Consider the following 16,325-nt stretch of genomic DNA (forward strand, 5'->3'; position numbering starts at 1 on the left):
TAGTGTACTTGTTTTATATTAAATTTTGTATGAGTCGTTGATCTGAAATTTATTGTATTTGTTGTAGATTTGGTACAATGGGCAATTAAATCGAAGTGGGGACTGCAATTATGGAGATTTTTGGTGTAAGAGAATTGTTAATTGGTAACAATATTTTGAAGTGAGGACCTAGTCTAGATGTAGGAAACTCAACACGTTGACACGTTTAAAAAATGTGCCCCACCCTATGGTTTTCTCCTATGTCGTGGGTGCGTTTACAAACATACAAGTTCACATACACATGATATACAGATCCGAAACAACAATTTGTGGATCACACAAAGAGTTTTAAGCGACTACAATTAATTCAGACAGAATTGCATCGAAGAGTCGGTAATAAAATCTTCCACAGAGTCACAAGAACGAAACACCCAGAAACACCTAGTGCTAGGACATTCACAAACATATCTACAGAACATTAAAACCATCTGACCACAAAATAAAAAGTCCGTAATACTCCGAACTAGGTTGTTCCATATAAATAAATACTTTTGGCGACTACTGGACGGTACTTGGGTGGCACTTTTAGTGCCAGCTGGCAACAGTTCAGCGCTAGAGCCTACACAATAACACTCGATTGTGTTTACAGCATTCGTTCACTTCTTTTATTTTCTTTTAAAGATAAAATGGAGTTTGTTCCTTTATTATGTGGGTTTAGTAGTCATGGTTTCGGAGTTTTTAATTGGGAATGGGATAATGAATACAGAAGCTTTAATGACGGTTACCTTCATCGATGTTTAAACAATAGAAGTTAGATTTGGGTTTACAGGATATCTCTCACTCTCACCTACCTAGTAAAGTTTCATTTAATTTGAGGTGAAAAGATTTCATAAATATCTCTGAATATGAAACTTGCTATGTACTTATGCACTTAATTTATGTGTCACCTCCCCATAATTCCACCCCGTCAAAACACAACCAAAATAATAATAAACAACAAACCCGTGATATTTTCCATATTACAACGTTACAAAATTAAGATGCCATACATCCCAAAAGTTTTGTCCTAGTTAATATACAATTATACATGTGTGTACTATATGTAACGTCATAAACCATGAGCCACGGGTGTCGTAACATGGAGTAACTTGTAAATTACGGCCGATCTTATCACTTGTTTCCGCAGAAATTGCTGCTGACTTAGTGGGGGAACATGGCCAGTATCTTTGATTACAATTTCGTGTCTGTGGAGTGGAGTAAATTAATATAAACTGTGGATGTTCCATGGGGATTGGTTGGAACTAGGAAATGATAGCTTAAAGTTAACTGAGGTTTAGCTCTGTGTGTTTTAATTTCATGTTTTACTTAATTATAATATAAACGTTGATATGGAGTGTTTCTTTTTAGTCGTTACTACCTATATCAGTTTGTTTTTTCATCAATTCTATTTAAGAATTCACCTTTTCAATTTGTAATCGAGTCGATGAAATCTGTTCCCTAATATTCCCAACAAACCACAACCTTAATCTAAAACCAAAAACACTTTTAAAACACAAAAAGATTCACAGAACAGCATCCGATAGAAAATTCAATCAAAACAACAAAGGGTACGGTCTCAAATCGAAATAGTTTTCTAAATAAGCCGGAACAATTTTGTAAAGGAACAACTTTAGCAATATCGGACAGTCGTAGTGTCGGTGTGTCGACACTCTAGACATTACCGACACTCGCCGACACTTCGCGAAGCCGTCGACACTAGTCTCCGGTGTACGTTCGATTCGATATTAAATACACTCGAGAACGCTGTAACTTCTAACTTTTATCTCGATAACTTTGTAAGTCAACGACTTATAAATCGGTTCGCGGAAATCGATTTCATAACTGTATTGTGTATTTTATTCTAAGTTGTTTGAGTGAATGTTTAATTAACTGTTTTATATTGATGATTGGTGATTTTGATTGATTGATATGTAGATACTTAGATGAGTTATACAATTTTTAGTATTTAGGGTGGGGTCGGAACGGTGTCTTAAACGATTCAATTAATATCATGAAGCTTCCTTGATATAACCTAATACTATACGTACTACCTATATTAATAAATTAGATTAATTTTCAGATTGTTAGGTATCCGTAAACCTACTCAAAGGCACGTAGAAGCCCTTAACGTAATTTCAACTAAGTTAAGCAAAACACAATTACCTACGGGTAGGTACCTATACACATAGCATTTAATCTGTTTTAAATCTACTTTCACAGTAACTTCCATGTAATTGTACGAACATTACACGGAAATTCCAACTTTTTTACTCCTAACAACCCCCGCTATGTAGGTTAATACCTCCCAAACTTTTTGGGAACAAAGGTTTTTACAGAATTAATTTAACTCGCAATAGCTGTAGGGGGCTGGTGAAGTAATTAGGTAGATAAATGTAATTGTCACGCCCGTATTAATTTGAAGGGGCACTCGTTACGGAAAGGTATCTAGGTGATATGGAGTTGGATACAAATAGAAGCAGTATTAGGTAGAAAAAACTAATTAAATAGTCCTTAAAGGTTCCGTTGCTGATGATGCGGTCCGTACGATGAGGATCAGTGGACGCAGTTGTATAAGTTTCTATACAAGACAAACTAAAATCCGTTGCGTGCGATGCGTACGAAGCGGGCCTGTGGACGCGTACCTTAAAGAAAATAGTGAAAAACTACAAGTGAACTGTATGAAAATGAAAATGTTTAATGGTAATTAGAAGTATCGATCTCTTTACACATAATCCGACAATAATTGAAAGCAATTTATAAATAACCATTTAATAACACACCTAATTAAACCGTAATAGAATTCAAAACGCTACAAAGAGGTTTTAATATACCTACCTCCTGTTAAGTATGGAGGTCGATTGCGTCAATAAGGGCCTTATAAATATAAATTAATGACGTCAATCTATAAATAAATAATATACATCCTCTTTACTTTCATCTTTCGATAAAATAAGCTCTTGAGATGCCATATTATAGATACTCGCAGTACCTCTAATAAAAGGAGAAATATATTATTTTCCTTGAAAAAAGGAGAGTAACAATATTACCTAATACATATTGTTCCATGTGACACTAAATTAGGTGGAGTACATTGATCGTATTTACTTAATAGTATTTGTCTGTGACGTTTTTTTTTTGATAGCGTAGGTATTCTAAGTACTGTTTATGTCATACGCATTTTGTTAGTTTTAAGAGAAACACGTACATATTCGTTGTTGTATTAGTAGTTGTAGTAGTATTAACTATCTTTTATCTAACAGTATATAACATTAACAAGTCACGCCTATAACATACAGTCTGCGAAGGGGTAGGCAGATGATCTGCACATTTTTAGCGTTTCCATTATTCACCATAAATTTACTTCAATCATAAAAAAATAATGAATTTTGAATAGTTCTAAAATGTGTCTATTTAATATCTTCGTCCGTTGACCTTCAATTTCTATAAAGGTTCAGAGAATCCTCTGCGGTAAATTGTCTAGATATATTCATCACTTGAAATCTGCTGAATAAAACATGGCTAAAGAATAAGAAAACTAACATATAACTTACGCGAGAACCCCAAACTATTCCCAAAGGAAAAAACCTCTGTTAAAATAACTAAGATACTGTCTTCAAACCCCTGAAGGGTTAGGCAGAGATGAACCTTATTGAATTTAGGTATAGTAACCGCATATCAACCTATCACAATCTGTAAAATTTCTTTGATCGAATTTCAACTATATTACGATAGAATAAGGTTCAAGTTCTACACGACACATTGTGGTAGGTTGATATGCTGCCCATCGCACTTCACACCAGTGACACCAGTCATATTTTATAGTCTTAACATATGACGTGATTAAGTCAAAACCCTAATAATATTATGTCCAACTTGTTAATTACGTCTTTTAATATAAAACAGTTGTTATAACAGTAGGCAAATATTATTCTTGTCCCTAAACCCTCTTCAAAAGGTAGGTGAAGAAGTTTCCGACATTAGCTTGTGTTAATGGCGAAATAATTAAATTTAATATGTGCCGGTACGATTTTAATTAAGCTATTAAGATGGCGACCGATTTTTCGAATGAACGTATTTCTGGAAACAATGAATGATTGTGAAATACTATTTTCATTGATTTGAATAGAATGTGTAGTAGCGTAAGACAGATTAGAATACAAACATAGTACCTTCCCTACTATTCTCGTGGGTGTCGCAAGAGGCATTAAATAGTATAGACACGGCAAGGCTGCGGTACGGCGTTTTATGCTTCGAAAACAATATGAGAATGCTGTACGGCCGCGCTGAAAGTGCGTGGCATACGCGTTTGCAACCGTTAAATGTAAAACATTAATACGAATTGACGTTATGAAATGTACCATAAAACATAAGATTTAATGTTCAAATTTAAATGACCAGTTTATAGCTGGGTTGGGGCGGTGCCGTTGAAATGTGAAACCCTTAAAGGACAACATATTTTGAATCTATGCTGCAGAGCTCGTAAATTCTATAGTCCAATACCTCAGTCTAACAATGTTAAACCAAGGATATCATAAAACAAATATGATGAGGATCCCAAATGTCCTTCGCTAAAATTTTAGTAAAGCAACAACTTAAGATATTAAAACAAAGTCCATTTGGTACCAAGTGTTGCTTAGGACCCTACGGTACCTTCTAGCTATTAAATCAACTCGTAAAAATGTGTACTAACATAATAAATCATAATATATCAGCACTTAATTTTCCAACATAATCCCATACAAGTATGACGGGTATCCCTATATTTCACTGGCTTTTATTACCTACAGGGTGTGAACGCTGTAGGTCTTGAGTTAGGAACACGCTGTTGTTTATAACTTTACTAGTTGTCATGGCTCAGTTTAATTTTAAACTTTTTATACGTACGATGACGTACTTAATATGGTGTTTAATGTCAAACCTAAAATAAAATTCCCGTTATGTTTCTATGACTATGTACATTTTTAGCTTTGTACCTGCAATTGTATTCTTACACGTGTCAATAAATTGATAAGAATATCAATATCGAATACTTTGTATAAAAATAAACTTCAACGCTTGTACATAAATAACAATGAGACCTAAGTCTATTTTCAACCGTCATTACACTTTTAGAACGACACTAATTTGTCCTCAATCACTCAAACCTTGCGCCAGAAATTAACTCAACCGAGCAATTCTCAATTACTAAAATGAGTCTTTATTGTTCGTAAAACTTTGTCGTAGTATCGGGTATTAGGGTCGGTAGCAGCCCTGACTCGTAATTCCTAAGAACTTTCCGTTTTACAATACTAGAGTTTGCACTTAGCGTTCCCCGTTCCTCTCCTGTCGACTCGTCGACATCGTATCGGGCTCGTGAGTCGACAAGCCCGACTTAAATGGAGCAGCCTGTATTTATTTTATCTTTATTGTTCCTATTTCAAATGAAAATAATATTTTTCTCGCTCGCTTTATTTCTTAGAGAATTTATATTGTTCTAGTATTTTCTTTGGAACGGTAAATTTAATTGGTGGTTGTTTGCTTTCTGTTTTTTAAATTGATGTTTGCCGTTGTCAAATTATTATTTCTTTACTGTTTTAAAAAAGATTTTGGAGGATTTGTTCATTTGATTTTGGTAAAATCTCAGCACATATAACGTACTAATGTGTACGTACACTAACATACAATTATTAAAGGCAACTAGTGCAGTTTTATAACGAATTAAACATGACCACGATCATATTAAACTAGTAAGAATATTAGCATGACAAATACGCAGTACTTGTTCGCCAAACTTTACGTTGAATCGCACTTGTCACTCAGTCCACTAACGAGGTAAGTTTTCAAGACGTGCCCTAACTAATACCTAAGAACTATTCCAAAACTAGCTATCATTTATACTAAGTACAACTTCGTACACCTAAAACTAAGATGTCAAAAGTTTTATTGTTATTTATAGAGTGAATTTAGATACACTACACTACTAGTAAACTGCTGATAATTCTTGGTATGAATAAGTAGCTTGTAAACAATATTTTATAAACATGGTCGATTCCATGTTTCAAATAAAAACGTCTTAAAAATTATTTCTTCAAATTATATTATTACGTAGGTATTCTGAAGATTACTTTCGTTACAGATATAAAAAAAAAAACAGATAAAGGTAATTTATTACCAAACACATTTAAATGATTTTTAAAAATGGAATTCGCATTATTTTAAATACATACTCTGTTTTAGAACCTAACAATAAAAAATGTGTCTTCAACTTCAAATGAACTCATTATTTAAAATCAAAATTAGAACGCAACACTGGCTGTTTGTTGGCTTAAAATTAAGTTTAGGTGAAAGATTAAAAATAAACAAAACAAAATGGTGGATAGCGAACACAGTGTAAGCGTGTTGATTACTTGTGAAATATAATTAAATTGTAGCTAAAATATACAGCACACTGACATCACAGGACAGAGATAGAAACTAAAATGTTGATGAGTTTTAATTAATTAACTAAATGGAGTGGCTGAAGTGAAAATTCTGTAATTAACTGCAACAAGTGAAGTGGGATGCCAGTAGTTTTTAAATGAGGTAAAACTTTTTTGAAAACACGTTCGTCCTTTGACGTTGATGTTTTAAAGATATTTTTAATCCTAGTGTCATAATTTTGTTTCGTATATTTAATCACGTTGAAATGTTTTGAGGTTTATTGTTTTGTTATTTTTTATACGGATCGTGATGCCTACATGTATGACTATGCAGGCTAAAATTAAATATAATATTACACCGTTCTTTGATTATTTATGTGTAGATGGAGTGTCAAGTCATGAAAAACTTTCAAAAGTTTGCAGTGAACTGTTCACTGCAATACATTTTCCCGTCAATTAGTTCCAATCGTGTCACCTAGACGTCACCACGTGTTATGTACGCTACAAAATAAATTTGTAAATATAAAATTATGCTAAAATTATAAAGAACGTTTAATAAGTAGTAAACAGATCACTTATCTATTGAGTTGTAATTAAAATCACCTCTAGAAAGTTCTAGAAATATTGAGAGATCGGAATATGTTTTCTTGAAAGCAATTCATCTTCAGTCGTAAAAAGAACGATATCTCTTTCTAGGCTCTGATTAAAACGATTCTTCCGACAGTTTTTATGAAAAAATCGATACGTGTTTTGCATGAAAACTGTAAAAACGTAAATACATACTTTACGATGAGATTTAACGATCACTTTGTCGTTAAAACAGACGAATATTTCTTTTATTATTATGGTTCTCGTGAAAAACCACATTAAATGAGGCCTAGATTAATTCTTTTTACAATATTGTTTTTGCAAATCGAAGGTTTCGGGCTTTTTAGTTGGTTAGGACGAAATCTTTTGTTCATTTAATTGTTAAACGGGATTATTTTGGATACTTTTTTACTAAACAGCTTTATTAGGGGTTGATTCCATGAACGATAACATTGATATAATATAAAGCCTTAGATAAAGACACATTAAATACATTTAAGTTAAAAACAAACAACTGCTAAAAATTTTAATACAAATTAACGAATACAATGCAATATTTTCAAAGGATTAATTTAACTTTAATCTCTTTCAGAAGTCCAAATCCAGCTTTAAATCCCAACGTTTTTATACAACCCTAAGCCCGGTGATCACAGTGCATTGCCCCCTTTGTTTGCGAACGATCGATTAACAATAGGTTTCAAAATGCAATGTATAGTTAAACTAATGGAAAACCGTAGGGCTTACATGTATTAGGTTACGGGTTGTTGCCCTTAGCTTCGTCTGTTTCGTGCAGACGATATCTCGTTATTTTTTTTTTATAATTTGAATTTGAAATGTCTTCTGTATTTTGTACTTTATGCTCTACATATTTAGGGTTTGTTTTCTTTTAAATTCAATTTAGATGAGTGTTTTGATTTGTGTTCAAGTTGTCTAGAGGTTTCAAGAGCTAAAAGTCTCATTATTTGTTTAATTTCGTATCTATGTACGTTCTTATTTGTTCAGTAAACAGTAATATGTATTGTGTACACACACTTTCTACCTTAATATACTTAAGAATAATAACATTGGAGAAAATAAAGTAATAAGCTATAATAAAGTATCAAATAAGTACCTATTAGTTGTAAGTCCTACATTTATTTTCTCAATCTTCAACGATCTAATTTAAACTAAAAAGGTTTCTATCTTCAATATATTACAGTATAATTTTATATGCTCGCAATATCTTCGAAATGAGAATATTCTAGAACTATTAAGTTTATAAATTAGTATCACTCGGGCGCACAACGACCCTTTTTTAATAATAACTAGTCTAGGCCACACTCCCCTCCAGTCTAGACTAATCTGACAGGTATCTAGACATCAGAATGTCTGGGACTTAGGACAACTTAGGTCTTAGACATTAACTGATTGGGGTGATTGTATACATATAGCTTTTATTTGTTTGGTACGTAATTTGAAAAATGTGTTGCGTAGATTTTACATGTTATTGTACATTTTTACGTGATATGTTTGTCCTAGATGTAGTAATGTACCTTCGGCTTCACAATAATAATTAATGTATTTTAAATATAATTAAGTAACATAAATGTCGATTCGGTTAGGAACCATATTGGCTACACTTTTACTGGGAAGTTCAACAGTTTTGTTACACTACAATCTTGCTACTTTTAATACTACTCTTTATACAAAATTCGGTCCACCAAAGCACCTTAAGGGGAGTGGAAGGAGGGTAGGCCTCCCTACCCTCCCTTTGCCGTTAAAAATAAATAAATAAAATAAAACACCTTGACATATCAACATCTTTCCTAACAAATACCCTTCTGTTGTTACAGGCAAGCAGCGGGGCAGAGCCCCAGGTAGCCGTCCTCTGCGAAGCGGGCGGCACCTACCACCCGCAGTACATGTCAGCCGCCGGCCGATGGACTCCCGACCTCACCACCAAGCCCCACAACTGCCTCAAGGACAAGATGGAAATCCTCGACTATTGCAAGAAGGTAGGATATTGAGTTATTGGCTCATTACGAAATAGACAGAGACTGCTTTAGTTGGAATGAGCAAAAAACTTCACTAGAGGACTGAACGACAGACAGACATTTTGGCTAGTGTGGTCACTTACTGCGTGATTTTTTCCTATGTTTTATTAAACTTCACTTTGCAATATACTATGGTCCGATTTTGTTGAATACACCAGCTAGATGATTTAGACGTGGATGAGTTTTAAAGTAATGGAAAATTCGGAATCTACTTTTCGTATTACATAATATGTAATTCAGAGAATATGGCATAGGATCTACACGTTTTCTTTGTGATATCTTTTGACGACATGCAAATGCATAATAGGAGACATAGGACCTTAAGTCAAGTTAAGTTAAATACATATCATCTAGTTCCAAAAGCAAAACACTGGCTTATCTGGTCACCATTAGAATAATCTAAATGTTAATAATAACGAAACACGACACAAGTTGACATAGAGACGTAACCTCGTGCAGTTCCCCGTGACCACGTATTATCGACAGCCACTAATCTCGTTAACTTACCGCTTAACTAGCACTACACATACTTACCAATAAGTAATTCGCTAAAACTAATTGCTTACTTAACTATTTTAACACCCACGGGCATTATATGTTGTGTAACTTACAATACATTATCTAAGTATTTATGTAATATTGATATCGTCATTCTATTTGGGATTTCGTATATTATCATCAATATTGTTTTTTTGTTAATATTAGAATCTTATATTTTGTAGTATGAGGTTCTTGACTGATTAACACGGTCTGGTAGACAAAGTGGGTGGTACGATGACAGGGACATCCTAATTCAGATATTGTGAAATATAAATTATTGAGATCACTACTAAAGCAAGAAACAAAGTAACATTTAAGTACAAAAGTTTGTTAAATCACTACAGCATAAAGTTTATTATAGCACTTATTATGATTTTAATTTAATTCACAATATATGGAATTTTCTAGCGTCCGATTTATCGAACGTTATACTGTAATGGGTTAATTGTTTTGGAAAAACCTACTTTTCGTCTTTAACTTTATGAGGAACCAACCGGGTGATACGAGCTCCGATTCAAATTAAACTATTTAGAATACAAACCAGTCGTATGTTCACATTAACCCTTTTAAATTGCCAAATTCCACTGTTTTATGGAATTCCTGATTTAGGACGGAATGTGAGTACCTAGGCTGAGGTCACAAAGGACTGTTGTTGCCTCACTCACCTCTGACCAGACGATTTCATTTCAAATTTAAATTAAATTGATTAATTCGCGTGAAATTGGCTTCAAATAATGCTTAATGTATGTACCGTGAGATGACGTCATTACCACAATGGTGTTGTAAGCGCCGACTTAGGGCTAATATGGATGATGACGGGGTATAAAAATTAAAAATCTATTTAGTCCGTCAGTTAGGTAATTAAAAAATATTAGACACGTATTTTTTATTTTGTCATATAAGTTAACGATACTTAGATAAATGAATCAAAGTTTATGAGCGGGAGTAAATACGTCATTACTATAAAACGTACATTGGAGTGACGTCAAGCGACATTTCAAATCAATTTATCTTAGAAAGTAATTGTTTCTTTAAGAAAATAAGCGTCTAAAATTTTTAATTAATTTACAAGTCGGACATTACTTTTCAACCTGTTACTCTAACCCTGCTAAGAATGGAGATTATTGAAAAACCCTTCTTATGTAGAATACGCCTATGGTCGAATATTGATTTGACGTAAATGCCTAATAACTATATTGAATGGTAACTATTTCTATTCTATTTCTATTGATCCATCCTTGTTTGTATGCACAAGTTCTGCAGCATGACATCTAATATCTCTAATTGACTGAATTGGATTTAGTTTCGAAACTTGTTCTCAATATCTGTTGAAATCTTAGAAACTAGTTAATTTGTTCACTATCTCATCTATAGGACTTGTATCGATTAGTTTTGCTACAAATTGCAAACATTAAAATTAATTGTTCTTAAACAATAAAATAAAATGAATTGAAACTTCAGTTAGTTCGTTAGTTTGAACAGTTCCAACTTCTTCATCTGATACGTTGCAATAACACGTTTTAAGTGTATCATTATAACGTTACGTTGTTATACCAAGTTTGTATATAAAATCTTATTAACCCGTCGTATGCTGTACGCACTGATCAGAGCAAGACACAATATGTATTCTATTGTTGTCTCATAAACCCGCAGACGAAAGGTTAAACTGAAAGGGAGATTAGTCTCCCTTTACAATTACTAATTAATTGCAATACAAGTTCCCTACAAGTTCTGAGTTCAAAGAGAATTCGTCGTATTCTTTCAGGTATACCCGAGCCACGACATCACCAACATCGTGGAAGCCTCTCATTACGTGAAGGTTAGCAACTGGTGCAAGCTGGGGACTGGCAACGCGGCCAAGTGCAAGGTCACGCGATGGGTGAAGCCGTTCCGTTGTCTTGGTATGTATCCATTACTGATACATGATTACTTTGTCATTTGATAGGGTTATCGTCTTTATATCCGTTCCGGACTTCCTTATTGAAGGGATATTTAATAATAATTTTGGGGTAGATATGTGGTTAAGGGTAATGTGGTTAAGGGTATTGGGTCTTTAGCAAGTATGTAAATTAGGACTTTAAATACAGTACCGATAAGAATAAAATCTAGTTTATAAATTACCCTTAGTACAAGTTTGGTGTAGGTTTAAAGAAATGGAAATAAGAGGCCCGCTGTTTTTATTTTGTTAAACATAAAACAAACTCGTACTAATCCTTTACAGTCAACCTTAATCTTAATCAACCATTATCACAATCTCCTTTACTTCCCTTACCACATTTACTTGCCCTTCCTCCCCTTCCTGAATCCATTCATGAACACTTACAATGCATAACTACAAAGAGTATTTGGCGGCAGAAGGTCCATTCCAATCGGACGCGCTGCTGGTGCCTGAGAGCTGTCTCTTCGACCACATCCACAACCAGTCCCGATGCTGGCAGTTCGCGAGGTGGAACGCCACGGCTGGTCGCGCTTGCTCCCAACGAGGACTGAAGCTCAGGACTTTTGCCATGCTCCTGCCTTGTGGAATCAGCCTATTCTCTGGTGTCGAGTTCGTCTGCTGCCCAAAGCATTTTAAGGGTAAGGATTATTTTATACAAGGATTCTGTAGAATCAATTTTGCTAAGTCATGAATCATGCTCATACATTATGACTGTGTTTTAAGAAAACGTAAAGATGCACAAGCCCATGGATGTCGGAGTCCCCGTCAGCCCTGGTGGTGAGGAGATGCTTGCGGCTTCAGCAGCGATGGATGAGCGTGATGATGACCTTTTGGATGATGATGACGCTTTGGATGACGATGACGACGACGACACCCTGAACCTTAGCGACGACGATGACGACGACGACGCTGACGATGGTGAGTTGAAAATCAAATTATTGAGCTATTCGTACCAAGACATTTTAACAGTATCTATTTGACTGCATGGTTGGCGCGGTGGCTTGGTAACCAACTATCGCGCAACGTGTAGCGGGTTCGATTCCCGCACGGAGCAACTCTTTGTGTGATCCATAAATTGTTGTTTTGGGTCTGGGTGTTGTATGTGTTGTGTGTGAACTTGTATTTTTGTAAACGCACTCACGACACAGGAAAATATCCTAGTGTGGGGCAAGGTTTAAAAAAAACTAATCTATAAAATAACAGATTATTATACAATCTCCCTTTCAATATTACAGATATGGATGAAGATGAAGACGCAGATTTGTCTCGCGATGATGATGCTGAGGACGATGATTACACTGACGGTGACGATAACTCCTGGCCTCGTCCCGAAACCTCCTCCCAGCCGTCAACCACCACGACTACCACTACCACCACCACGACCACTACGGTAAGTTGTATTATACCAATAAAAACAAGTAATGATAGAAGAAATTAGTAAAGAGGTGCAGGGTTATATATAGTAGTATAGGTCTGGTAACACAAGCCCGTTTAAACACCCAAGTTTAACAACTCTGTAGGAGAAAAGCAAAAAATGGGTAGAACTAATCGATTATTTCAATCACTGCACAGTTGGCGCTGTGACTGACCAACTGGTTGCCGCAGAAAATGCAGCGGGTTCGTTTCCCGCACGGAGCAATTCTTTGTGTGATTCACAAATTGTTGTTTCGGGTCTGGGTGTCATGTGTATGTTTGTAAACGTACCCACGACACAGGAGGATATCCTACAGTTGCCCCAGTCTAGGATCCTTTTTTTTAGATGAAATCGTTAACGCGGTGGACGGTCGTGTCTTCGTTTTCCAAAATGCCAAAACTTGTATTGATTGTCAATAGATCTTAATTGGGATGTTAAGATGTAAATCTTAATGTTAAGACTGATTGTTATATCGTTTGCAGGCTTCATCCGCTACCTCCGACCCTTACTTCTCGCACTTCGACCCTCGCACCGAACATCAGAGCTACAAGGACGCTCAGCAGAGGCTGGAGGAGACGCACCGCGAGAAGGTACTAATTTTTTTTTTATGAGACATGCTGGTAATCGAGCAGACGTATTACCTGATGGTAAGCAATCGCCGCCGCCCATGGATACTTGAAACATCAGAGGCTTTACAAGTGCGTTACCGGCTTTTTGGGAGTTAGGAATTCAAGGGTTGTTGTTCGGGAATGGGGATGGGGAAGATTGGGAAGGGGGGAATTGGGCCTCCGGTAACCTCACTCACACAACGAAACACAACGCAAGCGTTGTTTCACGTCGGTTTTCTGTGAGGCCTTGGTATCACTCCGGTCGAGCCGGCCCCTTCGTGCCGAAGCATGGCTTTCCCACATTTGAATTTTAATTCTTAAAATATAAACTTAAAGTTTTATTTTAACGTTCGTGAGATACACTATATCAATTATTATATTGTCGGTTTACTCACGTTACTATTTAAAGAGGAACTCGACTAGTTTCAAACCATACTAAGGGCTCATATACATGAGCAGCATTCCGCGACACACGACGCGGCGACTATCGCGCTGCTACACGATAACATAATAATTAATTTAGTATATCTCACAAAAGTTACAATCACATTATTTGTTTTGAACATAGAACTTTTAAAATGGAATAAGTAATGATCCCATTCTAAAATGTCTATCAGATTTCTACCTACCTAACATAATAATTAAATCTTTGATGGTTTCTTTACCAGATCACCAAGGTGATGAAGGAATGGTCGGAGCTTGAGGACCGGTACCAGCAAATGATGAACAACGACCCCGCGGCCGCCCAGACCTTCCGCCAACGCATGACTGCCAAGTTCCAGTCTAACATTCAGGTAAGGATAGGGAATGTTCTTCATAAGAAAAAGTTTTTATTGGTTTAAAATTATAGACCATCTTTTTATGTGAACGAATGTCTCCACGAAGCGGTTCGCTTCAAGCTTCCTTATGCGAACTGCTAGGGACTGGAAGGCCCAAGTGAATAGGTTGCTCATGGATAGACGTGCTCTATCCTAGGCCGCATCATCACTTACCACCAGACGAGATAGAGGCCAAACGTTGACCCATCAAATATATATAAAATGTGGCTTTGAATTTCCAGTCTCCCATCTTATACTTTTACAAATTGCTTAAAACATTTAGTTCATCTTTATAAATTACTCAAGAAACTTCTATATCTAAACTATTCTATTATATAGTAAACTATTCTATTATATAATAAACTAAACTATTATTTTTGCATTCGTTTTATTTGTCTTTTATGGTTTTATTATTTTTTTGTCGTATTTAATTTAGAATAATATGAAATGTATAACGCTTTGGTGTAAAAGCTGTAATGTTATACCATTTTTCTTTAAATAAATAAATGAAATGAACAATTGGGTAGTTTCCTAGGTCAAAAATAAATTATTTTGATATTTCAATATAATAAAATATCCCAAAATAATCGTATTTTCATTCATTCATTTGACGATATACTTATTAATTTAATTTTTCTTGCTATTTTTTGCGTAATAAGTATGCTATTTGACGCAAAAAATATGACGTCATAATTTGCAATGTCATACAAAATTCATAGAAAAGTAACGTTTTTGACATTTCGATAAAAGTATTGAATTTGACTAGTAGGATAATACCCTATTCTAATTTGCTCCCTCAGACTCTGGAAGAGGAAGGAGTGGCTGAGCGTCGCCGCCTGGCCGCCCTGCACCAGCAACGAGTCCTGGCGCACCTCGCGCAGCGCCGCCGCACTGCCCTCGCGTGCTACACCCGCTCACTGCGAGACACGCCGCCCAATGTGAGTAGTGATTATGAAGTTAATTCTTCCTGTCTCCATCACGATTTTAATGCAAAACATCTAACTTTCTTTTTAACATAAACTCTATAGAACCAATGTCAAAAATGAAAAGACTTCGGATTCCAACACGAAACTCCTGTAGCTTCTTTGTGTTTATTTTTATTATCTGCTGTTTAGAAGATCTTAGCATAGGAATTATTCCTAGCGGATTTACCGGGGCTCCGACTCGAAAAGCTGGAGTAGGTACGGGGTGGTTTTTAGTCAGTAAGAGTCTGACACTCCCTATCACCTTGCCCAAGGCAGGAGAAGACATTGGATGATATTCCACCCTCAAAAAAAAAAAGAAGCTTCTTTGTATTTATTTTTATTATCTGCTCTTTAGAAGATCTTAGCATAGGGATTAGTCCAGTGACGTATGCTTTTTGCTCATGCTCTTTTGTTCTTTTTGTCTTCAATGATTATTATATTTTGATTCTAAAACTATGATATCTCGTGTCCAGGCCCACCGCGTCCAGAAGTGCCTGCAGCGCCTAGTCCGGGCCCTGGCCGCGGAGCGCAGCGGCGCGCTGGCCGCGTGGCGCCGCGCCGCCGCCAACGGACGGGAGGCCGCCGCCGCCGAGCGGTCCAGTGCTGCCGACCGATTGCAGGTATGGACTACTTAACTGATGACTGCACGGTTAGTGCGGTGGCTAGGCAACTGGCTGCCGCGCGACAGGTAGCGGGTTCGATTCCCGCACGGAGCAACTCTTTGTGTGATCCACAAATTGTTGTTTCGGGTCTGGGTGTCATGTGCATGTGAACTTGTATGTTTGTAAACGCACCCACGACACAGGAGAAAATCCTAATGTGGAGCAACGTTTTTTTTTAAAAAAAAAACAAAGCAAACTTAAAAGCTAGGCGCATTTTGAAGGTTGCCCCCCTAAACAAAAAAAAAAGGGATGAAGTACTTTGCAGTGTTGCAAATATTAAAAAAAAACTATACTATGATCCTAGTATTTAAGTGTTAGTTAACCGAAAGACAACCACGGTTA

General features: G+C 36.0%; 1 protein-coding gene across 4 annotated transcripts in view; it reads left to right on the forward strand.

Moving 5' to 3' along the window:
• Positions 1-16,325, forward strand: part of LOC118267464 (amyloid-beta-like protein) — a 131,476-nt gene that overhangs the window by 108,827 nt on the left and 6,324 nt on the right. For 2 of the 4 annotated variants that reach the window (XM_050694003.1, XM_050694005.1), the window contains exons 2-10: positions 8,837-8,998; positions 11,343-11,478; positions 11,933-12,154; positions 12,240-12,434; positions 12,752-12,906; positions 13,413-13,520; positions 14,207-14,332; positions 15,157-15,294; positions 15,795-15,941. In XM_050694003.1, the coding sequence (XP_050549960.1) occupies positions 8,837-8,998; positions 11,343-11,478; positions 11,933-12,154; positions 12,240-12,434; positions 12,752-12,906; positions 13,413-13,520; positions 14,207-14,332; positions 15,157-15,294; positions 15,795-15,941 (1,389 nt within the window). The remainder of the gene's footprint in view (positions 1-8,836; positions 8,999-11,342; positions 11,479-11,932; positions 12,155-12,239; positions 12,435-12,751; positions 12,907-13,412; positions 13,521-14,206; positions 14,333-15,156; positions 15,295-15,794; positions 15,942-16,325) is intronic. The other 2 variants (XM_050694006.1, XM_050694004.1) reach the window with 2 other exon arrangements.

The sequence above is a fragment of the Spodoptera frugiperda genome, chromosome 6, assembly GCF_023101765.2.
Source record: "Spodoptera frugiperda isolate SF20-4 chromosome 6, AGI-APGP_CSIRO_Sfru_2.0, whole genome shotgun sequence".
NCBI classification, from domain to species: domain Eukaryota; kingdom Metazoa; phylum Arthropoda; class Insecta; order Lepidoptera; family Noctuidae; genus Spodoptera; species Spodoptera frugiperda.